This window comes from Antechinus flavipes, chromosome 1 (genome assembly GCF_016432865.1).
Source record: "Antechinus flavipes isolate AdamAnt ecotype Samford, QLD, Australia chromosome 1, AdamAnt_v2, whole genome shotgun sequence".
NCBI lineage: Eukaryota > Metazoa > Chordata > Mammalia > Dasyuromorphia > Dasyuridae > Antechinus > Antechinus flavipes.
In genome coordinates this window covers 94,666,475-94,692,815 of record NC_067398.1, presented here as the reverse complement: position 1 = coordinate 94,692,815, position 26,341 = coordinate 94,666,475, and the positions used below count along the sequence as shown (strand labels likewise).

Below are 26,341 nucleotides of genomic sequence, written 5' to 3'. Positions count from 1 at the left end.
ATTAGATTAGAAATGGTAAAAAATGTTGTCAAAGAGATAGGGAAGTAAGGAAGTATTTTGTAGTATTTTTTTCTAAATACTGAGTGGTCAAGCCTATGAGAGTACCAATGTTTCTTTATCTTAGACCTCTACAAAGAGAAATTGATCCATGAGGACAATCACACTTGTCATATCCATCAAATATTCTGTGTAGTTGCCAACAAAGATGCACGTGATCAGCTGGATAGTGGTTTGGACTCAAAATTGAATTCTTTCCTACAAAGTTGTTGGTTATTACATGATTTTATAAATAATGAAAAATTCTTAAACTTCCTTAAGTAATATATAATGTCATAATGTAGATAGATAGGATGGATGAATGGATGGATAGATGGATAGAGATAGATAGATAGATAGATAGAGTTTCTTAACAGAAGATATTCAGAATGGTTGATGATCCCCAAAAGCATGACTAGTTATAGGAACTAGGGATGTTTAACCTGGAGAGGAAAAGACTTTAAGAAGACTCATTTATTTTTCATCTCTCTTACAACCATATAACATATATTATTGTTCTCTTTCTCTGTTGCTTTTTGCTCAAGTAGGTTTTAACCTCCATGAAGATAAAGATTGTGTCTTATTTGAACTTTATATTTATCTCAATGCCTAATATTGGATTCTATTTCCAGTAGGCATTTAATAAATAATTGCTGAATTGACTTTTGAAGGAATTAAATTTATTCTATTTATTCCTCTAATGCAAAAACTAGAAACACTGAAACATTTTGGCTCAACAGAAGGAAATATTTCTTAATAAAGAACTGTCCTACACTGGCATGGGCTACTTCTTGAAACTGCATGTTTCCCATGCAATAAAAATATAAGCATTTGTTAAGCAAAACACTATATTAGGCACTTAGATACAATTTATATAATAGTATATTCCTGCTCTCATGAAACTTAAAGTCTAGTAGAGTGATAAGAAAAAGCATACAAAAATGCATTATATTAAAATAATTTATGTTGTTTATTAAAGAGTTACAAAGGAGTATTCAATTCAATTTCAAAAGCATTTATTAAATACTTCTTAGGTTCAAGACACTGTAAAAAAAAAGTGGGGATATAAAAACAAAGTCACAAAAGAAACTCTGCTTTCTAGGAGAGTGTCTTCTACCTGAGAGTTGGCAGATATATAGATATAGATATAGCTACAGATATAGATATAGATATAAATATAGATAGATACACACACACACATATATAAACATCTATACATATAAATGTAAGTTCAGAAGGGTCAGAGTACTGACAATTAAGGTGACCAGGAAAGAGTTCTTATTGAAGATGGCATGGAGTTGAGCCTTGAAAGAAGCTAAAATTATCTAGGAAGTGAGGAGTGGAGAAATATCCATGCAAAGGCATAAAAACTGGAAATGGAAAGGTGAGCTCTAGAAAGGAGTGAGACATTTTGGCTAGATTCCAGAAGAAATGAAAGACAAAAATATGAAATAAGTCTGGGACAGGAAACTAGAGATGTCTTGTGAAGGGATTTCAAATGTGAGGTCTGGATAGTAAACTTATTAACAACCAATGATGGCTAAGGTGGCATTTGAGTTGGAATTTAAAGGAGTAGAAGAAAATTTGATAGGCAAAGAGATATCTGTGTGAAGATAGCTAATCTCTTGTCAGAGATTTTATAGAGGGGTTGTATTCTTCAGATTAAATTGTGATAGACAACCAAATATGTTAGGGGTCTTCCCTGATTTCTTCTGACATTACTAAAAGGGGACCTTCCTTGCTTTCTTCTGACAATGCAAAAATATCAATAAAGCACTGGGGCACACATCTGATGTACCATCACTCTGGGTTATGTCTAACCCAGGCCTACATAGTGATTCAGGATTAAGGTTATATTGTAATTTTATCATATGGAGAGTGACAGAACTATCTACAAATAGATCCAGAACTATGATATTGATAAACGCTAGCATCTCTGTTAACTTTGTGATTTTATTAATCATATCAAACTACTCTGGTGAGGAAAAAAAGAAAGCCAATCTCCCATTTCTTGATTACCTTTTTTTATCATTTATGACAAAAAAAGACAAAATAAAGAAGTAATTTGTTTAATTATTTGCATAATTGGTATGGTAGATCTGCTGGCTGTATCTGTAGTGCTCAATAGTAGATATCAAGCCAAATTTGTTTCTTCCCCCTTCATCTCATATATTGAAAACTTCAACTTTTCTTTCCTCTTCATTTTTCAGTTGACTGTCAGGAGTTTTCTTTCATAATGCTATTTTGGACTTTTATAGTATTTTATAGATTTTAAAAATTAACAAATATTTATTACAGAATCACCAAATTTCACAGTTGGAGTTCCATTTGTTTCAGTTCACCAAACATTTATTAAGCACATGTGCATACTATTCTAGATGCTGCAGATAAAAAAAAAAGCAAAAATAAACAATTCCTGAACTGAACTGAACATTCTCTTAAAACACATGAACAGACACAGATAAGTATATATATATATATATATATAATACACACACACACATATATAAACATCTATACATATAAATGTAAGTTCAGAAGGGTCAGAGTACTGACAATTAAGGTGACCAGGAAAGAGTTCTTATTGAAGATGGCATGGAGTTGAGCCTTGAAAGAAGCTAAAATTATCTAGGAAGTGAGGAGTGGAGAAATATCCATGCAAAGGCATAAAAACTGGAAATGGAAAGGTGAGCTCTAGAAAGGAGTGAGACATTTTGGCTAGATTCCAGAAGAAATGAAAGACAAAAATATGAAATAAGTCTGGGACAGGAAACTAGAGATGTCTTGTGAAGGGATTTCAAATGTGAGGTCTGGATAGTAAACTTATTAACAACCAATGATGGCTAAGGTGGCATTTGAGTTGGAATTTAAAGGAGTAGAAGAAAATTTGATAGGCAAAGAGATATCTGTGTGAAGATAGCTAATCTCTTGTCAGAGATTTTATAGAGGGGTTGTATTCTTCAGATTAAATTGTGATAGACAACCAAATATGTTAGGGGTCTTCCCTGATTTCTTCTGACATTACTAAAAGGGGACCTTCCTTGCTTTCTTCTGACAATGCAAAAATATCAATAAAGCACTGGGGCACACATCTGATGTACCATCACTCTGGGTTATGTCTAACCCAGGCCTACATAGTGATTCAGGATTAAGGTTATATTGTAATTTTATCATATGGAGAGTGACAGAACTATCTACAAATAGATCCAGAACTATGATATTGATAAACGCTAGCATCTCTGTTAACTTTGTGATTTTATTAATCATATCAAACTACTCTGGTGAGGAAAAAAAGAAAGCCAATCTCCCATTTCTTGATTACCTTTTTTTATCATTTATGACAAAAAAAGACAAAATAAAGAAGTAATTTGTTTAATTATTTGCATAATTGGTATGGTAGATCTGCTGGCTGTATCTGTAGTGCTCAATAGTAGATATCAAGCCAAATTTGTTTCTTCCCCCTTCATCTCATATATTGAAAACTTCAACTTTTCTTTCCTCTTCATTTTTCAGTTGACTGTCAGGAGTTTTCTTTCATAATGCTATTTTGGACTTTTATAGTATTTTATAGATTTTAAAAATTAACAAATATTTATTACAGAATCACCAAATTTCACAGTTGGAGTTCCATTTGTTTCAGTTCACCAAACATTTATTAAGCACATGTGCATACTATTCTAGATGCTGCAGATAAAAAAAAAAAGCAAAAATAAACAATTCCTGAACTGAACTGAACATTCTCTTAAAACACATGAACAGACACAGATAAGTATATATATATATATATAAAATGCATTCTAGCAGGAATTAGGAGTAACAACTAACAATTAAGTTGGGGTCCCTTTCATAGAAATTTCAGAGGATGGGACTTGTTTTAGTTCTCTTTGGGATAAGTGAAGGTAGACGTTACAAAAAAGCAGTTGTAGGCTTTAAGGGAAGATGTTAAAGACATTAATTTATAGTCTTTTCACCAAGCATAATCATGGCATATTCTGATAATGGCAATTATTGGGAAGGATAAGGCTGGTAGATCATTCAAACTCAAGAGTTCTGAGCTGCAATAGGCTAAATTAATCTGATGTCCATAGTAATATCAGCATTAAGATGGTAAGCCTCAGGCTGCCATCTTTCCAGAAGAGAGACAAACTGGCCTAGGTCATAAGTAGAATAGATCAAAACTTTTATTATGATGGAAATGGCTCATGAACAGTTCCTATACTTCAGTCCTATATTCATTAAAAAACAAACAAACAAAAAATTGTAATCCTTTCCATAATTCTGTGTGGTATATAAAATAGGTATCCTTTTCCCCATTGCCTCATTTTAGACATGAAGAATCAGAGTTCTACTCAGTATACTAAACATTTATTAAACACAATAGAGTGATTTTTTTTAAGGTACATAACTAGAAAATGATGAAATTAACTAAAGTGTGTCTTCTGACTAAAAGCTAGTACTCATTTGACCACATCATAGCAGATATCTTTGGGATTATGACATAGAGTTGACATAAGGTTCTGATCCCATTTCACAAATCTGTCTGTGACCTTGGGCATGATAATGTTTGTGTTCTTGAGAGGGGACAAATACATTAATTGATCATGTACCCCACTTGGATTGATTCTGAAGCATTGTAGGTTATAGAATATAGTTATAGAATTTAGAAGTGGAAGTCTTCTAATCCAATCTCCTCAATTTGTTGGTGAGGAAAATGAATCCCAGAGAGGTTTTATCACTTGGTCAGTGTCATGTACATTGTAAATAGCAGAGCTGAGATTCAGTCCCAATATATCTATCTCTAAATCTAGTATCCTTCACCTCTACTTACTACACTGTAGTTTAGATATGCCTATAAATGCTTGTTTGCCCTTTGTTACAAGAGCAATTCAAACCCAAGACAATTAGAATTGCAAGAATAATGCATATAACCAGTATATTTTAAAATATATATATATACTTTATATCAGCCAGATACAATGGGACATCTGAATCCAACAGTCTTTTCTGGAAAGATCCCAAAATTCCAGCCCTTCTGAGCTTCTTAACCTGTTAAGACACATCTCTTTATTGAGCCAAATACTCATCAGGATGCATCTTCTAAAACAATGGTCTCTGAGTTTCATAAGATACATATTAGTCCCTGATGAACCAATTGGAAGATTGAAAAGGGATTGGAAAGAGACTTACAATGAAATGACTCCCATGGTTCATGTTTTGGCAGATAGCCACAATGAATGAGACCAAACAAGCTGCTATGTATAGGTTGCTAACACGTGAATACTTGTCTATGCATGGGTATATTCTTGTAAACAGAAAGAACAAAAAAGATAAGCAAAATTGAATCTTCTGATTATCATCAAAGTTTTGTTGTTTTGTTTTATTGAAAAATTTGGTCCCATCGGATCTATGATTCTCCTCTTATACTCTAATCCCCTGACATTGATTCTAAGCACCAAGAAATAATTAGGATTTATACTTGAGTTTTAACTCAGTGAGATAATATATCAAATGAAACATATTCATAAATATTATATGTATATTTGCATAGAAAACTATATCTTTCCATAAAAATGGATGTGAAGCTGTTTGTAAACTTTGAAAACTCTATATTATAAATGTTAGCTAATTTTATTATTACTGTTAATTCAAACCCTATATTAATATGTTGTTTACATAAAGACTGATATTTGCTTTCTTTTTTTCATTTTTTTAAAAAAGAAAATTGTCAAATGAACAGAGCTTGTCTTTGGAATCTGGCTGTATTTTTTATTGCACTCTTGCTAGAATCCTGATTTATTATGCAACACATTTGGAAGAAGATATTTTAAGTTTTGAATTGAGTTTAAAATTTTGTATGAATTCTTCCCATCATCCCTCCCAACATGGGGGATTGGGGTGAGAGGAGTTATTTAGGCTTTTTGCCAGTTGTATTCGCATTCATTTTGTATTCATCTTAGACCTTTGTAAAAACTATTATAGTGTATGATTTTCTGCCTTCTCAGAATATATGTGTACTCTCAAATATTTGGAAGATCTATGATTTCATCAATTTGAATTTTACCTGCAGTGATATAGATTATAATCCATGCATGTCTGTCCATCCTGTGAGCTTTTTGTTTTTATTGTTGTTGTTGTTGTTGTTTACATGCTCTGATAAGTTCACCATGGGAGCTTTACCAAATATGTTAGGGGTCTTCCCTGATTTCTTCTGACATTACTAAAAGGGGACCTTCCTTGCTTTCTTCTGACAATGCAAAAATATCAGTAAAGCACTGGGGGAGTTCATCTGATATACCATTATTCTGGGTTGTGTCTAACCCAGGCCTGCATAGTGATTCAGGATTAAGGTTAAAATGCAATGAATAAGTGAAAGAGAGAGAAGAATCTGAAACTGAAAATTAAAAGTTAAAAATAATTAATATAGGGGGCAATTGTGGGCCATAAAATGCAATGATTAAAAGAGGGGAAAAAAGCTTTACTGGTGGCAAAGGAGAGAATAGATAGAATTCTTTAATAGTAATTCATGTAAAATTGATACTCTATCTAACTTCCAAATTCCCTGCTCAAATTCATCATGTTAATAAGTATGAAAATATATGTACATATAGTATATATGTATGTGGGTGTTTATGTATGTTTATAAATAAAAACTCTATCCCCAATTTCCATAGGCTAAAACCCTTTTGCCTTGGGAAGCAAGGAATCCAAATCATTGGTAATCTTGAGGATGGTGGTCTCCTCACCCCCTTAAAGGAAAACCAGATGAACCTATAAAAGACAAGAGTACCTCCTACTATATTCTTCTTGTCACCATGTGATCAGCCCATCTTTTTTCCTTCCTACATTTCCACAAAAGCATTATTTTCTTCATGGGTAGATATGAGGGAGCAAATATCATATAAGGCAGAAATTAATGAATCTAATAAGAGGAATAATTATAATATCTTCCTCACATGTCTGCCCATTTTTACTCTTGTTCTGCATTGCTAAATAAATATTCTGTCACAAAAATTTGGTCAAGAAATTCCTCAAGCATCTTTCATGATTCCCTATTGATTTATAATAAAATTCTACTTCATGTTTGTCATTCGAGATTGGTCACAAATTAATCCTCACTCTTCCTTTTGCAGTATTCTTGAAATCTATACTCCAAACCAAATGTTACCCCTCTTCTGTCTGTCATATACTGTGTTCTTCTGGATCTCTATCCTTGCCCAAGCTGTTCCCTCTGCTTAGAGTTCCTACTCCCACTACATAAAGAATTCTTGTCCATCCTTTAAGACATACATAGTTCAAATGTTACAAAGTCTTCTGCAGCACCTGGTCAATAGTAACCCCTTCCCACAACATAAAAAACACCTCAGCAACACACACCTCATTTATCATTTTTATTATCTGATTCTCTACAATTTCTCTAATTCATTTAATATTATTGCTAGGTATCTGGTTATATTGTCTCTCAGCTACACTTAAGGCTTTCTGTGTATCTTCCCATCCCCACCTAGTTTAGCCCACAATAGGTGCTTAATCAGTGTTTTATTAGTACTCTAACTTTCTCTTTCTAAGCTAAGATTAAAAGGCTTAAAGATAAGAAAGTTTAGGAAAACTAATCACCTAATTAGTATTTCAAATAGTAGAGATAACAGTGATACTTCTAGCCAAATGAAGGGTAAAATAGGCCAAGAGTAATTAACTCAAATCATTTAATACTGAAAGAATCTTCTGAAAGATCTAATTTAATATGATATAGTTGTTGAGTTGAATTAAATTTCTCAGAAGGTTCTTAAATGCTGAGCAGAGGTTACCCCACTCTCCCCGCCCCACCAAAAAAAAAAAAATAGCAAACAAACCGGATTCTGCTTTCAAGAAGTTTGGCAAGGGAAGATAAAACAAATATATAGATAACATAGATACAAAGAGTACTCAAAGTTATACAAAGTAATTTCAGAAGGGGAGAGGGAAAGAAGAAGTCATTCAACATTTATTAAATACACATACTGTTTCACTTATTGGGGAAGATTCAAATTCTGAATGACATAGCCCCTGCCCTCATCAAGTTTATTTTCTAAGGGAGACTTAAATGAGGGATAGGAGAGAGAAGAAATACAAGCATAGGTAACTTTCACCTACAGATAACTTAAATGTTTATTAGAACTACTGAAACCATTTAAGAGAATGGTGTGTTATTTTTGGAGATCAAGGTCAAGGAGAGGAGGAAAGAAAGAAATCAAATTGTTTCCTGTGGTTTGCTGGGAATTGGGGAACCCAGTAAAGAGGGGAAAGTTTGTGGCAGCCAGAACCCAGTAGATGGTGCCAGTGAGCTGGGTCCTGGGTCAACTAACTGTCATGGGGGAAAAAAGTAGCATCTATCAGGTATAGAGGATACTGTGCTGGGCAGCAATAGCTCCCTACTCCCTAGATCCAATATTTACAGGTACTGTCATTTCTATTTATATTACATTCCCTGATAGATATTCACTTTTTTTTCTGGAAAAACTGAAAATAAAATTTGGAGAATAGAATTTAAAGGGCTCTATTCCATCACATGATACAGTGGGAAATGTTTTAGATTTCCAGTCAGAGAATCTGAATTCGAATCTTTCATATATGGCCTCAGAAAAGTCACTTTTGGGTCCCAATTCCTACATCTGGAAAATGGATTGGTCCTGTTCAGCTCTAAAGTCTATTATTAATATTTAGACCTGCAAGATATAAAGTTAATAACATGCAAAAATGACATCTTCTACATTTCTGTAGTTAAAGAGTAAGTTCTATGGACATTTCTATAGTGATGCTGAGTTGTCAGGAACAAGAAAACAGCCAGTAAGATTACATATGACTACTGATTTGGATGATAATTTTTGTGTTCTATGCTCTTGTCTACAATGGGAATCTAAAATTGAAACTTTTAATTATCATCACACATAAAAAATTACTGATTATTGCTTCATTGGATATTGATTAAATTGAGTATTAATAAAAACTGGAAGCTAAGGTTAAAAGACTAGAGATAAATACAAAGTATCATCCTTTTGTTGTTGATAAATAAGCAAATAACCATGTGACAACCATCTATGAAGTCAATTATCCACAACCTACCTCTGACAGCTGAGAGCTTTCTTTCTTTGTATAAGTTACTTGTTGTTTCTGACCTTTTATTTTTCTGATTCACAAAGCTTCCTTTAAGATATATGATGACATGGATGTTTTGGTTGCAGAACCTATATAAATTCTCCCTGGCTTAAATCTCTTTCCTGTAATGACATTCTTTACTTAGCCAGATAATCTCAAATCCCATTTATTAGTATTCAGTAGGGTTGATAATAGTTTGGAAGAGTGTGGGAGTGTTGTAGGCCAGTTTTGATTCAGGTTAATATGATAGTTCATGGTCAAGAGTGGAACAAAATGAAGCACTAGTCCATTTAACAACAGAAGAAAGTTTCCTAGTCATAACAAGAAAAAAAATTATCTGCAAGGATACAACACTAGTTCTTAAATAGATATCTTCATACAGAAACTCATCTGATAAGCAGGACAGTATATTTTGACTGTTAGTGAAATATTCATCTAGGCTAAAGAAGCAATACTCCTTGTAAACAGTCTTGTTTTATACATTTAGATGACAACACATCTACTGTTGTAGTTTTATCTCTCTAGACCAATAAAGTCTAAGGGATAGCTTCCTTGTGTAGAAGAGGTGGACCAAAAACTAACTTTGCCTGGATGGCAGAGCTTCTAATAGATATTGTTCCTATCCATAAGGGACATGTCAATCATTTACAACTTAGTTGTGGAGTAGGTTAATTATTTACCCTAAAATCTAGTTAGTTAATCAGAGGCCCAAGAGAAGTAGAATTTTGATAGGGAAAAAAGAAAAATTTAGAAGCATCAAATTTTCTAGAAACCAATATAAAAGTGATTTCAGAACCAATTATCTACATAATTAGCTCATATGTTAAAGGTCAAAACTGCCCCCAAATAATTTTAAGAGTAATATTAAGAGATACTATATAATTAGTTCTAACCTAATGTTGTAATATTAACTATGAAAAAATGATAAATGGCCTATTGCTATTGACTGTGAAAAATAATAAATAAAAATACAGCAATGATTCTGATTGTTTTTTATTTCTTTAGTAAGTTTAACTAATGCAAAGTAATTGTTTTAAGCTGAGAGAGCTCAGTAAACCCTCAATCCAATAAAGCTCAATTACTTTGCCAAAAAATATGATTTAAAGAACATCCACAGGCAATTATTTTGGCTTAGTACAATCTCATTTAGATTCTAAATTCAGTTCATTACACATAATGGGTACTCAATAAATTTATGCTGAACTGAAAACATTATAAAAAGCACACTGAATTACTAAAAGCAATATTAGATTTTTTTAAAAGTAGAGGAGTGGAAATGTACCAATAGAAAACATGAAATGCAACTAAAATGAATGATTTCAAAGCCATTTGTAATTGAAACTAAAAAAACAAATAGATGTGAAATAAAAAAATCTTCCGACATTCCTATAACTTTCTATCTTTGATAAAAATGAACACATTTATGCTATTTAATGTGATAGATAAAAATAATAGAAATGGCACGCAAGAAAAGGAAGTATGGAAAAATTGTTGGTCTCTTGACATAAAAGAGAAATCTGGACTTGATGATGTGATGCTAAAAGCTCAAGCATCAATTTTCAATGTATCTGGATAAAGGGAAAGTTCCTTGCAAGAAGAAAAAATAATATTATTTTCAGAAAACTGCAACTAAGAAAAGAGCATTAAACACCCATTTATCATTTCTATAGAATTTTTATGTGACTGGTTTATGTCTGAATTGAAGGTAATCTTGATTAAAAAAAAAAAAAAAAGAAAATGAGCAGTCAGAATTTCATGGATGATTCCCTATAGCAGACAATCTTTTCTTAATTGCATACATGACAGTGAGTTCTGGAGAATATAAGATGTCTCTATGTTTATAGCTTGTAGAAAAGCAGGTAACTATCAAAGAAGAAAAATACTGCAACCTTAAAGACTCTAAAATAACAAAATATTTTCCATGCAAACTTAAAATAATATAAGGTTATATGATAGATGCAGTGGGGTAACTCTTCAGTACTCCTTTGGTTATCAAAATCAAATAAGACAAAGAATAGGAAGGCTTGCTTATTGAACTAGTTAACTATTAGTTGTTAAGGGACAGATCAATTTTCCAAGAGCCTCCACAGTTGTGGATCATAATATCTGAAGGAGTTGCAGGGCAGCCTTTGCTGACACAGGTGTTGTGGACTAGGAATGAGATAAATTGGAGGCAGAGGGAAGAGGAGAGAGGTCAGACAATGCAATGGCCTCTCAGTTAGAAAGGTCAGAGAACAGCAACTGCCTCTCAGTCTCCTATCATCCTCTCACAAGAGGAAATCCATTCTGGGTTGGATCTCTAGCAGCCACTGTCAGGTGGCTCCCATGTATTCCAACAGCTCTCATGTATTCCAACAATTAGTGGCAAAGATTTCTTCACAAAGTCCAAATAGCAGAGTAGTTTCCTCTTAATGTTGGAGTTCTCCAGATGTTCTAGTTTGGGAATGGCATTGTGCCATTTGCACTGAGACCTTGAATACCCTAGGGTATCTTTATTGAGATACTGGTCCTCTAAAAGATGTTAACCCAATAAGGGAGAACCAAATAGATAAAGAATGGATTTTCCCCAAATTATGAAGTTCAGAAGCAGCCTAGAATAAAGAGAATGGAGAACTGGTCTCTGAACCAAGAAGATTTAGTTTAGGTCCTGCCTCTACTACACTGATTATGCTACCCTAGAAAAATTACTTAGCCTCTCACTACCCCTCCCAAAACAAGAGACTATAAAGTTAAAAAGCTTGTGCTGACTTGTATGAGTAAAGGAAATCGCCTCATTCATAGTTACCTATATCAGTGAGATCACCTGTCCAATTCAAAATTAAATATTGGAATTCTTTTAAAAGTATATTTTAACTACTTTAGAAAAACAACAAATTATATCCAGAATTGCATAGGAAAAGGAAAGTAGATTGGATTTCATTTTGGAAACTGGACAATGATCCTTGGCTGTTCCTTGATATCAAAGCACTTTTTTTTTTTAAATCACCAGCATTCCTCTTATAATGCTATATAGGGATGAATCACAGAAAGCCACAATTAATTATAAGAGATCTGAATCATTTTACCAAGCAAGATTTGTGTACAAGAAATAGTGAGAATTTCTTAAGTTCCTATCCATGTATCAGTTGGACTAAATAACCTTTTCCTTTCTTTTCATCTCTGAGATTCTATGAACTTGAACTCCCCTGTCCATCTGAACACTTTTAACAGAACAACAATCCTCCCCCTCCCAGTCTCAAGTAGACCTACTGCTTGACTCCAGATGAATAGTTCCCTGTGAACTTGCTCTCACTCCCCTGCCACCATGAACTCAGTCTATAGTGAAGAGCCCAGCCATCTGTTAAGTTTCACAGTACAAGGACAGCCCTAGTGCATACATAGCAAATAGAAGAAATGAATTGAGGACATTTAGAGTAATATGCTCCTTTCCTTTTCTAGAGAAGTATGATTAGAGTAATAGAGGGATAAAGACATAGAAGGAAAAATGAGGGGGAAGGGAAATGCCTCTGATTTCATAGTTTATTATAGGGTCAAAGATGTTTCCTTTACTCCTTTCTAAGACAGAAAAAGAGCTCATATAGGTCTTAGGAAACTATGGGATCACCTTGGTACATCCTATCAGAAATTTTAAATGGGTAGGGAGATAAATTTAGTAGTCTGATATATATGGGCTATCACTGACCTTCTTCTGGGAAACTCATTTTGTTACTTCAGTAATAGGGTAGCCAGGACATGCATAATCCTTTAACATAGTAAAGGGTCTAGTTCCTCCAGTCTGTGAGAGGAATCTAATTTGTGCAGCTAAGTAAACATTGATTCCACTTCTCCTTAAACTTGATTCCTTACTCTGCTTCCCCACCTCCAATTCTCACCACCTCCCATAATATCACTCCTCTTCTCCCCCTCTACCACTGCAATCAGCCACCTGTCTCTGAATTGCTGAACAAATGATTTGGCAACATTTTCTAGATAAAAGATATACTCAGAGATATTTTTGTTAATGCATACCTTGACACTTAGAGAAAACAATGAATAAATATAGTCCAAAGTATATATTGTTATGAGAATTCACTAAGAAAAACCCCAGATCAAGATTTCAGGCTAACATTAGGTTTGCCATAGATCAGGAAGGGTGGGAGGTAAAAAGCAAGTCCTTGAGGCCTTTTTTGATCTGTCTCACATTATGTTTATCTTTAAATTACTAGAGACAATGTCCATTCCAATTTTCATTTTGAGTGACTGACAAAAGCACCACATGCTTTGAGAGACAAAGGGAGTCTCCATGCTTATTCTTCTTTGCAATCCATCAAGTTTATTCCATTTTCCCATTTGTAAACAGATACTTCTTAAGAACTCATTCTGCAGCAGAGTTAAGTAGTAGTAACTGTTTAGCAAGTATTTATTTGCCAACATGTCTCCCATATATTAGTCCTTCCCGTAATTTGATTCTCTCCCCCAAATATTTTGGCAAATGCATTCAGAAAACAAAAAGCCATATAAGCATATGCTTATAAAATGAAATAACATGCAATGTTATTGAGACAATTGCAGAATACCTCTTCAAATAAAAACCCACTAATACTTTGAAAAAGCATATACCTCCTTTATGTTACATTTAGAGAGATTACTTAAAATAGCTGTCATGTTTTAACTTTTAAATTCCAGATATCAAGAAACCTCTAAAAACATTTTGAAGAAAAGATACTGATAAAATGAAAATAATTAAAACATAGAAATAGAAATAATTAAGAACCTAAAGTAACAAATATATGAAAAAAGATTGGATGGAATTAACAATGTGGAGTGGGGACAGTTAAAAGCAACCAAGCCTAAAAATATCTACTAAACATCAGTACTGAAAAGTATATTTTGCTCTAAGAAGGAAAATGGAGCAATTAAATTAATATTGCCCAGAGGAAAACATAAACTTTTAAAGTAGATTTTCTAAAGGATCTTATTTAGACCAGTTCTCAGAGAATATTAGTGGAAGCTTGTGGCTGGAGACATTCAGAAACCAGTCAAGGTTGCAGGTAATATGGCATACTATACTAGGACAGAGTTGATCATTTATGGTATCATATATTTTCAGTCTCTAATATGTGTCCCTAATGAATACAATGAAATATTTAGGCTATTATTAATAAGGCTCTTTTGAGTATTTCCTCAGTAGACAGAAAGAACTACTCAAAATCAAATCAAATCATTGAGACATACAGAGGTGGGACAGGGAAGCTATTTAATAAGTATTGATCAAATACACATTCAGGCCCAAAGTAGTTATCTACTCACTGGTTTTATTCTAAGATATCTTTTATTCCAAAGAAAAGAGAGGTGAGGGCAGGAAGAGTAGTAGATGGAGGGAGGGAGAGAGGAAGAAAGGGAAGAAGGAAGGGAGGTAGGAAAAAAAGAAAGGAAGGAAGGAAGGGGAAGGAGGAAAGGGAGGGAGAAAAGAAGGAAGGGAGGGAGGGAAGGAGTGAGTGAGGAAGGAAGGGAGGGAAGGAGGGTGGAAGAGAGAAAAAAGGAAGGGAAGAAGGAAGGAAGGAAGGGAGGAAGAGAGGGAGGGAGGAAGAAAGAAAGGGAGTAAAGGAAGGGAGGGAGAAAGGAAGGGAGGGAGGGAGGAAAGGAGAAAAGGGAGGATGGGGGGAAAGGAAGGGAAAAAGGGAAGGAAGAAAGGAAGGAGGGGAGGGGGAAAAGGAAGGGAAGGAGGGAAAGGAAAGAGAGAGGGAGGAAAAGTGGGAGGGGAGGGAAAGAAGGGGGGAGAGAGGGAAGAAAGGAAGGAAGGGAGGGAAGAAGGAAGGAAGGAACCCTTGAGAAAGATTATAAAATTTATAGCTTGAAATATTGTGAAATCATTTAATCTTATTACCACTGAGAAGGAGAAATTGGAGATTGTAGAGTAGATATTATTTGCTCAGTCTCGTAGGTAACAAATAGCAAAGCTGAGAGTCTAAATACAATTCAATTTCCACTACCCCATGCTGCTTCAGGACCCATAATCATTTAATCATGGTGTCCAGGAAAATCTGCTTTACTTTTCACAATGGGGGAAAAAATTAAGACTGAATTCAAGCCCACTTTTTATTCCTTATTGCTCTCTTCAGGGACATTATCTATAATGCAGCCAAACTGGACTACTCTGTTCTCCTCTACTCCACAATCCTTCTCCTGCCCCTGTGTGATTCTACAAACCATCCTTCATGCCTGGAATTCTCTCCTTCCTCATCTTCAACTTTCAAAATTCTTAACTTCTGTCTAGTTACAACTCAGTCATCACCACCTCTGTGAAAGTTGCCATTCTGTAAAGATAGCATGTGATTAGTGTTGTCTTCTTCAAATTACCTCATATTTATCCATGTTCATATTGGAATCCAAGTAGAATATATATGATTTTCAGATAAGAATTACCTTGCTTTTGTCTTCATACTTCTTACCCTTCAGCACTATACCTTTGATATAATGAGTGTTTAGTATATTAAATCCAATAGAATTGAATGAGCTTTACCTAAATGTGACATAACTACTCAAGGTCAATGTCTTTTCTTTCTTATGCTCTTAGTACTCTGTTGGAGACTTACAGTATAATGGCTCTTACAGTATAATAGGATTGTCTCTATATAGCCTGTCTAGACAGGGCAGGGTCCATGTCTGCGTATTTTCACTGCACAACAGCTATTATAGCCATGCACAAATAGGCTCTTAAATCCATAGTTTAGAAGATGATGTGGATGTTTCTAAGTATTGCAAAAATTATTTACTAGATATTATAGACCAGAAGTTTTTGGAATGAAGCTTATTATCTTGACATTAGCCCTGCACCTTATCTCATTTGAACATTAAAACTACTTATAAAATTGTAAATAACTTAAACTAAAATTTTCTGTTTGTTAAATATTGCCCCTTTAAATAATTTATATGATGTATATATGTGTATATGTGTGTGTGTATAGCCATGTGTGTTTATGGAGTGGGAAATTTCACTCAACTTTTTACATAGAATAGGTACAAATCACTGCTCAACTTTATTATATGAAATAATGGTGATGCAGAATGATCAGTAAATATGGAGCCAGAGAATCTCCAACTGTGGGGTGTAAGAATTTGGGGACCTGCACTGGAATCTCATCTGTGTTGCCACCTGTGTGAATTTGGGCAAATTGCCATACTTCTGTGGACTTAAGTTTCCTCACCTATAAAGTGAAGGTTTTATATTAAGTTATTTCTGAGGTCCCTTCAAACTCCAAATCCCATTAGCCTATGAAATATAAAGCATTGGCTGAGTTGTTTTTATTTTTTCCAGACTTAGTAAGATAATATGTCTTTTTGTTTTAAATATATTTTTATGATATCTTTTGTTTTTTAACATCACTGGAATTTCCCTTAAATCCTCCCTTTCTCCTCCCAAAAAACCATCACTTATAAAAGAGAGTTTTTGTATTTTTTTTGTTCTTTTTTTTTTTTTCAAAAACAAGACAAAGAGGTAGAGGATAAAAGATATGTCAGTATCAGTACATATGTTGAAAAAAAATCTAATGTTTTATATCATGGCCCATATCCAAGGACCCTTTATCCCTCTCCCCAACTCTCCAAAAATTGAAGTAAGTGGAAAACATCTTCTCATATCCTTTCTTTGGAGCAAGAGTATTCTTTATAATTCCTCAGAATTAATTTTTTATTGATTGTAGTTGTTGTTTTTTCCATTTACATCAGTGAGTATCAAATTAAAACAGAAATGGCAGCCACTAAACCATAAGTAAGGATCCCTGAGGGATTGTATATTGACTTAGAAAACCACATATTGATATTACCTATGTTCTATTTTTATTTATTTTGCTAAATATTTCACAATTAAATTTTAATCAGGTTCAGGCTACATTCAGGAGTTTTACATGTTTAACACCTTTAATTTACATTGTTGTAAGTCATGCAAATTGTTCTCCTAGCTCTAATTATTTCACTTTTCATCCCTTTGTATAAATATTATGTAATATTATAGTGCCAAAAACTATGGAGAAAATTCATTCCCTACCAGGTCATGATATAATGAAAAACAAATATCATTTGTGATTCATTCTTAAGTATTTTCCCATGAAACATAAAATGAGGCAATGGCCTTTGGTATATAAAAGGATCATCTTACTCCTTCTCTAGCACGTTAACGTGAGAATTAGACACCTCAGGGGATACTGTTCTGCCATTCCCTCACTGTGGGTACGGATGAATCATTCATGTCAACCTTTCTGAGCATCATTTTCATGATCTGTAATTTGAGAATTATAGTAAAACACCTGCCTATATTTATATAGACACTTCAGAAATCATTACTATGAATACCCAAATGCACTAATGTTGATTGCAAAGTCTTTATGACTTAATAGATGGCTTTGGTGAGTTGCTGGAGGTTTAGCCCTGTGCTTGGCACATATTAGGTGCTTTAAAAACTATTTATTCTTTTCCCCTTCCCAATAGAATTGATTCTGTGATGGCTACCTGGGTGATGAGCCTCTCAAACTCAGCTAATAGGCTAATATTTGAATGATATCTATAGTCTAAACTCAGGACAATATTCATGGACTTTCTAAGGTAGTAGCACTTGACTGAAATTGGCATGGCTTTGAAAATATAGCATCATCTCTATCCTTCATTAAGGTTGTACTTTAGTTAACTTGTCTATAGAAAAAATATTTTCATAATAAAGCTTGGGGCTTTTCAGGGAAAAAAATGTTTATCCTCAATATGCATTTTTTCCCCACAAGGGAGTTAGTTAAATAAATTTTTTAGGGGAGAAGGGAAGGATGGGATGGATGCTTAACAAAGTAATGACCTATTATTCTAAGGAGAATAATGTGAAAAGGTGGCAGGGTATAATGTATCTCATTGAAGTTATGAGGAAGATAAGTCAGGAGGGCCTGGATCCAGATCTTCACAGATACTTACTAGCTGTTTGATCATATACAAGTCCTCATCTATGCCATTAATGATATTATTGTCTTATTGGCCGCCAAGGGGGCCTTCCAACCCCCAATCTATGATCCTTCAAATTAAGTAATAAAAACTGGTAATTTCTAATGAAAAAAAAATGAAATAAGTGGAAAAGATGGATGAATACATTTTTAAATTTCTAGAAGTGTCATTTTCTCAAGGTTCCTTTTCTAGTATTTTCTTGATGTTATCATGTGTTAAATGACTCTTGAGTAGAAACACAGAGTGAAAATATGGCATTTATATTCTGATACTCATCAAATAGGTTTTATAAAACAGTCAAGTCAACAAAATAGGTCAACTGTTAAATATTTGAATCAGAGGTGGAAGGCAGTGTAAACTTATGGAAGGAAATTTCCACTTTAACAAGATAGAAAAGAAGAAATAAGAAAACCACTCTTGGCTTTGTTATTATATATTGTATTTTTTAAAACTCATTTTAAAAGTCCATTGAATGCTTCTACCTTAGCTGCTTTGAGGTAATCTTTTATATTTTGCCCATTAAATAAACTTTTAAAAGGCTGACCTTGTTTTGTCCCATACTGTAATCCGATATACCTATCATCATCAAGGGACATCTGGGATTCATCTTATCTTTTCCACTGGCTAGTTGATTAACCAGAAATTGTTTTGAATTGGATTCATATATGGCAGGACTCCATGGATTTTATGAATTATAGTGAGGGCAAATAAAAGGTCAGGTTTTGTTTTTGTGTTTTTTAAGAAGGAAGCTTTAACACTGGGATTAGGTGTTTTAAAATTATAGAGAAAGGGGTGCTGTTACTAGAATGGTCAAACTGGGGCACTTATAAGTACCTTTACTGTTTTAAATAAAGCAAATTTTCTTGAAGTAAAATATACTAATAGTATAGCCCAGTGTTTGAATGCTTCTTTAATGGTTGTCTATTGCTCTGTGTCCACTCCTAGCTTTCTCACTTGAATGCATATTTAGAAAATCTAAAATAACAGGACATTGGGGAATCTTCTCTCCAGCCTTTGATATTCCATGTATCATCTGTCAAATTAATTTTTTTTCTGGGGGAGAAGAGAGGAAGGGTCATTAGAAAAGGGGAAGAAGACTTTTTAAATAAGTGCCTGCATATTTTATTCTTCATAAGGTCAATAAAATGAGTTCAGAATAGAAGCAAATCGCAGGATTTTAGTTGGAAGAAAGTTCAGGGGTCGTCAGGATCCTCCCACATGTGACCAAGAATCCTACCTAATATACACCAGGCCAGTAGCCTAGATATGCAGCCTTTAACTAAAGTCCTCCAGTGAGAGGAAACCCACTGCATCCTGAAGCAATCCATTCCAAAGGATGAGTAGAATTAATTGTATTAAGTCCACATTATCCTTGTTTTGGGGGGATCAAGTTATTCTTTACACCAATCCTTCAGTAAGTAAATATTGAAATATATTTATTCCTATTGCTTATTTTAGGCTCTCCACATACCTGTCATTGAGAGTAGAAATTTCACTTTCTGTTTGTTTTGCATAATTCCATATCCCATATTCATTATTGGAAAACATCTCACGGCCACAACAAATGTCTAGTAGACATATGTATTGTAAACTGAGATGTGAAAGACATCTAGAAAGCTATCCATAAAGCTTTTCCCAAGCTGCTTGTGAGACAAGTTTAAGATACTTAAGTTTTATATCTGACTCTTTCTCTTTTTCTCCTTTCTTTCCCTCCCTTCCTCCTTCCTTTCTTCTTCTTTCCTTCTTTCTTTCCTCTTTCTTTTTAAAAGAAGAACAGGAAGTGAGGATGGAACTACCATGCTTTCCTTGAGTTTCCAGTTTGCAGCTGGGTGAATTAACCCAGCTGCATTTTGGGTTCATCGAGTGTCTTGAACTATATTTCAGATGTTTTGGGTCCAACAAAAGCTCCTTTAGCCAAGTCCTTCTTCCCTTAATTTTTAAACATGTGTATTTCAAGGGAAATTTGATTCATATGTTTCTGATTCATTTACACTTAAATCATCAAAATGTTATTTTGTAAGAGCTATTTGATGTCCAAGAAGCTTTCTGAACCTGTTTTATAAGCCTTCTTAAGTCTTTTTTTCTTAAAACAGGAAGTTGCATTTTGCCAAGTACAAATAAACTCAAACATTACAAAGGTTCGAGTTCAGTTTTAAACTCTGAACTCTAGGTTTTAAGTCATTCTCAACTTAGCAAAATATATTTTCCCACCCTTGCAAAAACATGGACAGAAGAAAAGACAGTGGTATTACAAAGGAGAAAAGGTCTTCTCAGGCACTATGACCCTCAAAGTTCATAAAGCATGCAACAAGACATTCCCCAAACCACATGTGAGGTGCAAATGTGAATCTCTTTCCATACTGATCCTCTCTTAGACTTTCTTTCAAGCTGTTTTACTGCTTTTGTCACAAAAGTGAAAGTCTAAATGTATTAACATTTCAACTCTGTCATCTTTAGTATCCTGCAAAGTTGTTATATTTGAGCCATATTTATTTAATTTATTTTCAGATTCGAAGGAGTCAACAAATTCTGTCAAACAGTTTAAATGGATAAGGATTTCAGTTCTGGAGATACTGTTTGGGAGAAGGGAAGGATTTCTGCCTCTCTCACACATACACACACGCACACAGACATATACACTTACGTTTATGTGTGTTTTAATAAAGCTACAAAGTAGAATGGCTGAAGCAAACAGAAGGATCTGATTTGGCACTCTGAATTGCATTATGAGTCCAGTGATTAAACCCGACTCTGCTCTCAGAGGCAGAAGAATTTATAAAATGATCTCTACTATATACTATGTGGTCTCTTAGTGGGTTTTTTTTCCCTTACTTCTTGGACGAAAAGCAAAATCAACTGCTTGCATCACCTTTTAATTGGCTCATTGCCATTTCCAGATAATTGAGGCAAGAGTATTGAGGGTCTTGAAGTCTGCTTGATCCAAATAATTGCATGAATTCTCTTCTTTACCTCATATATTTAGACATGACCTCACCATCACTGTTGTATGGATAAGTAATAAAATGCCTTGTGAAATTTTAGGATGAAAAGTGGCTTGTAAATGTCAGACATTGATCTTGATATCATTATTAGCAATATCATAATTATAAAAACCACTGTCCTGTATTATTAGAGATCACGTAAGAACCAAATATTCCAAATATTTCATTTAAACAATTTCAAAGCCATATGTAAAATCATTCAAGCTTCACCACTCAATTTGTTTCCCAACCATGAATAATCTTCACATGGTATTCTTTCTGTTCAGTACCTGTGCTTCAGTACTCTGGGTGCAGATGTAATACTTCAGGCATCCATGATTTCATTGGCATCGGTCCTCCTTCAGTTGGCCCATATCAAAACCCCTCTTTGCCTTAGATGAATTAATAAATTTGCTATGCCTGAAAAAATTTATCATGTGGTGATGAACTTAGCTGGCCTGATCCTCAGGTGACAGACAGATTCCATTGCAGAACCTATATTTAAAGACTTTCCAGCTTGATAGCTTTTGTCATAGCATGTATTTCACTAACAAAGCCATCAGTTTTAGATTTATTCCTCACTAAAGCACTGTAGGAGAATATGGAAAGTACATATAAACATCAAAAACAAAAGATCTTTGAAACTATAAGCGTGTTTTGCTTTAAAAGGACATCAGCTACTTGATAAATAGTAAAATATTAGAAAAAGCATGAACTTTCTTTAAAATAAGCAGATTTTGTATCCTAGGAGTTGTCATTTAAATTCAAAGTAAATTTCAGGAAAAAGGAAACCTCATATACTAGAACTATCAGAATGACAGTTTCTGTATTATCATAGATCTAAAGGAAAGTAAAACTTCAAAGGCTGTCTAGTCCAATCCATTCTTTCTTTGTTTGTTTGCCATTCTTTTTTTTCCCCTAGCTTCTCCCCTGCCTTCATCACTGTTTCTTTACAATGACTCCTTTTTACTCACTGCCCTAATAGAAGTTTACCATGGAATAAAGGAGATAGCTAAACAAAGCAAACCAACACATTGGCTTTGTCTAATAATTTATGGCTCAGTCTGTATCTAATAGTCCACTAATTCTCTGCTTAGTAAAAGGAAGCATGCTTCAACATTAGTTATCAGAATTTCTTTGCTGTCTTCTCCTTTTCTCTCCCAGAACTACTCCCCAAATTATTTTCCTAAATTTATGATCCTACTAATTCTATGATTTTTTTAACCTTCTGTCAATTAAGGCAGTGAGTGAATTTCAGATTTCCTCTAATGTCACTTATGTGTTAGGCACATGTTTGTCTTCTCTAATCAGTGCTGCAAAGGAATGCTAAAGCAAAAGAGCTTATCTTTTCCCACTCTTTCTTTTTTGCCCAAACATAGGATCTCTAACACACCTTTACTCACTTCCCTTTAAAAAAATTCTGGACTAAAATACTAAAAAAGAATATTTCCATACACAAAGTAGAGCAAAATATATATATATAGAGAGAGAGCTAGATATAATATCCCATCTTAATTTTTTTTAAATTCTCAATTCCAAATTCTCTCCATCCCTTCACTACCTCCTTTAACTATTGAGAAGTCAAAAAAGATGATAATCATTATACATATAAAGTCATGCAAAATATTTCCATGGTATTCATGTTTCTTAAAAAAAACAAGAAAAAGTAATACAGAAACAAAAATATGCTTCATTCTTCATTGAGTCCATTAGTTCTTTTCTGGAGATGGAAAGCATTTTTCATCATGAGTCCTTTGGAACTGTCATGAGTCATTGAATTAATCAGAGTAATTAAGTCTTTCACAATTGATTATCTTTATAGTACATACAATAATATCCTAGTTCTGCTTATTTCACTCTGCATCAGTTCATGTTATTCCTTTAAAGTTTTTCTAAATGATGCTCTGTCATTTTTTACGACACAATTTCATCACAGTCATTCATCCATTTCCCCAATTCATAGGCATCCACACTTTCCAATTCTCTGGCACTACAAAACAAAAGTTGCTCCAAATAATCTTCTATTGATAATTCCTTTTTCTTTGATTTCTTAAGGTATAGATTTAAGGGCAACATTTCTGGTAAATGGCTATATTAGGTTTTCTGCACTGGCATATTGAACAAATGCAACACAAATTCTTCTGTTTTTATTTAACTTCCAATGTACCCTTTGAAGGCATTAAATATATAAAGAGAATCTTTTTTCTCTCCCTCTATTAGAATACTAACACTACATTATCATATTCCTTCCAATTGCCCAAATAAACTTATTTTCCCAGGTTTCTCTAGACTCTTGTAGTCTAGTTCATTAAAAGTTCATTACTCTCCAAATCCCACCTCCCTTTGAGAATTATTCTGATTTGTAGAGTATTATTCTTGGTTTTCAATCTTTTGTTTAAAAAAATACATTTCTAGATCTTTTCTTGTTTTTAGTAGGAGCTTCAGACTCTTTTGTGATCCTGAAATTAGTATTTGAACTGCTTCTGCATGCTTGCAGATATTTTCTTTGATGTAAAACCATCAGATTTTAATTGTGTCTTTGCTGGAACATTTCCATTCTGGTTCATTCCTTTTGGTAGGTGACTGGGGACATTCTTTCTATCTTTGCTTTGCCTCTGGTTCTAATAGATTTGGCCAGGTTGCATTTGTTTCTTAAATGTAATATCTAAGTTTTTTTTTTTTTATTATGGCTTTCAAGGGATTAGTCTAAATACATAAATATATTCTCCTTTATCTGTTACCCAAGTTTGTTTGTTTTTTCCAATTTTTTTTATTTTGTTATAAAATTTCTTACTATCTCATGAATTCATTGAGTTTTCTTTAGTCTATTATAATTTTCAGAGATTTACTTTTTTGGACAAGATTTACCAGCTAATGAGTCTAGGGTCATAATTGAACTCAGATCTTCCTGATTATATAGCCCAATACTCTATCCACTATATCTTCTAGCTAACCAGATTTCATTAGTGGCTCAAACCTCCAAAAAATGATATAGGGGAAAAAAAATATATATATATATACATATATATATATATATATATCAGCTTCTCATGAGGAAGGATTATTATCAATCACCAGCACAAATGTTCATTAATTGACTGTTAGCCCAAGTTTAATGGGTTCAGCAGTTGAGTATTGGTGATTCTGGGGAAACAGATTTTGGTATGGTATAAGAAACAGATTTTTAACCCAAAGAGTCACCCCAACTGTTATGAGCTGCCTTGGGAAGTAGCTAGTGCCCCTTAAAAATGATGGCTTGATACTTGTCAAAGATGTTTGTGAAGAAGATGGTCTACTTTATGTATGATTTAACTAGAAGAGTTCTGAGGACTTCTAATCCTGCTATGTGTAGGTATGATTGTGAAGCTGATATAAAGCTGACTAAGGCAATTAGGTGATACAGTAATTAAACTGTCAGGTCTAGAGTTACAAGACTCATCTTTTTGAGTTCAAATCTGACCTCAGGCACTTACTAGCCGTGTGATCCAGGAACGATATTATTTGCCTCAGTTTTTTCTATCTGCAAAATGAGCTAGAGAAAGAAATAGCAAAGTGCTTTACCAAAAACAAACAAAAACAAAACACCCAAATGTGGTCACAATGAGTGACAGAACTGAACAACAGAAAATCAGAAGCGTTGCAGAATTGAGAAACCAAATGGCCAATTGCATTCAACAAATATTTATTGAGGACCTACTATATGTAAGGCTCTGTGTTATGCTCTGAAGCTACAAAAATTATACATCTATACATATATGCACATATACCTATATAGATATAAATATATATATATTTATATTTTAATTACATGTATTTGTCCTTAAAAGAGCTTACATTGCACAAGCATATACACACATACTAGAAAAAGTTAATTTCCAGAATCACTGCTAGTCTTTTCCAAGAACTGAATAATCATATCATCTCTCTCATGAGATTGGGAATGTGCAATCTATTGACCAGTGACCTTGTTTTTTCTATTAGTACTTTATAAAGGCCAAACAGCTGCAACATTTTTATAAGAATAAGGACCCCACATTTACTAGTTTGGAATGTATCATAACCCTCTGCTCTTCTCCTTACCTCTCCAGGACTGCCCTCCAGAAGCAGGAGATTTTCGGGCTCAGCAATGCTCTGCTCACAATGATGTTAAGTATCACGGCCAATTTTATGAATGGCTACCTGTGTCAAATGACCCTGACAACCCATGTTCTCTGAAGTGCCAGGCCAAAGGGACCAGCCTTATTGTTGAATTAGCCCCTAAAGTTTTAGATGGTACGCGATGCTACACAGAATCACTGGACATGTGTATTAGTGGTTTATGTCAGGTAAGTACTAAGTATTTAACTCATAATATTTAGAACACTATTGTTCCCCATGGCTTTATGGAAATTCCCGCATATTCCCCTCTAATTTACTTAGTCTTTGTTTTATCCAATACTTCCCACTTTGAGAATTCAATTACTTTTTGGCTGATAAAAGTGTTGTAAGAAATTCCCTAAAAGTTACTCCCTATAAATTCCTTAATTTTTACCTGAAAATGAGAAAATAAAATATTGAATATTTCATATAAATACTTATTTTTAGTTCTTAGCTTCTTGTTTATTCATGTTACTATTGCCTTTGTTTGTTTGTTTTATTCATCCTCCCCAACATCTAATCCATTCTTTTGTAACAAAGAAAAAGAGCTAATGAAAATGAGCCAACAGCACATGCTAAGTTTTTCCCATAACCAGAATCATGGAGGAGCATCCAGGAGAGCAAAACATTTTTTATCTGTTCTCTGAAACTAAGAACAAATATTACACTGCATCTGATTTTGCCTGTTTTTTGGTATCATTTTCTTTCACATTAGAATTATAAAAGCATAGATATTGAACTGGAAGTGACCTGAGAAGTCAGCTAGCCCTGTCTCTATTTTGTAGATGAGAAAACTCAGACCCATAGAGATTAAGTGATTTGTCCAATATTGTACTAGATCCAATAGAGTAGTAGATCCAAGATCTGGGTCTCAGTCTCCTGGCCACACTTTTGACATCCCACACTGCCTGATAATCTCCGGATGCTGTTATTTTCATTCTCCAATAATACAAATATTTTCTCTGTTCCTCTGAAATCTTTTTATTGTTTTGTCACAGTGCAATAGTTACAGTGCTATATTTCATTCAAAAATCACAATATTTGGTTTATTCAGGCAGTTCCCAGTCTGTTGGCACTTACTTTGTTTCCAATTT

At 33.9% G+C, this 26,341-nt stretch overlaps 1 protein-coding gene across 1 annotated transcript in view; it reads left to right on the top strand.

The window, feature by feature from the left end:
- The window catches only part of ADAMTSL1 (ADAMTS like 1), a 386,862-nt gene that overhangs the window by 75,078 nt on the left and 285,443 nt on the right, over window positions 1-26,341 (top strand). Inside the window, exon 4 of the mRNA XM_051987060.1 lies at window positions 25,199-25,435. Within this exon, the coding sequence (XP_051843020.1) occupies window positions 25,199-25,435 (237 nt within the window). The remainder of the gene's footprint in view (window positions 1-25,198; window positions 25,436-26,341) is intronic.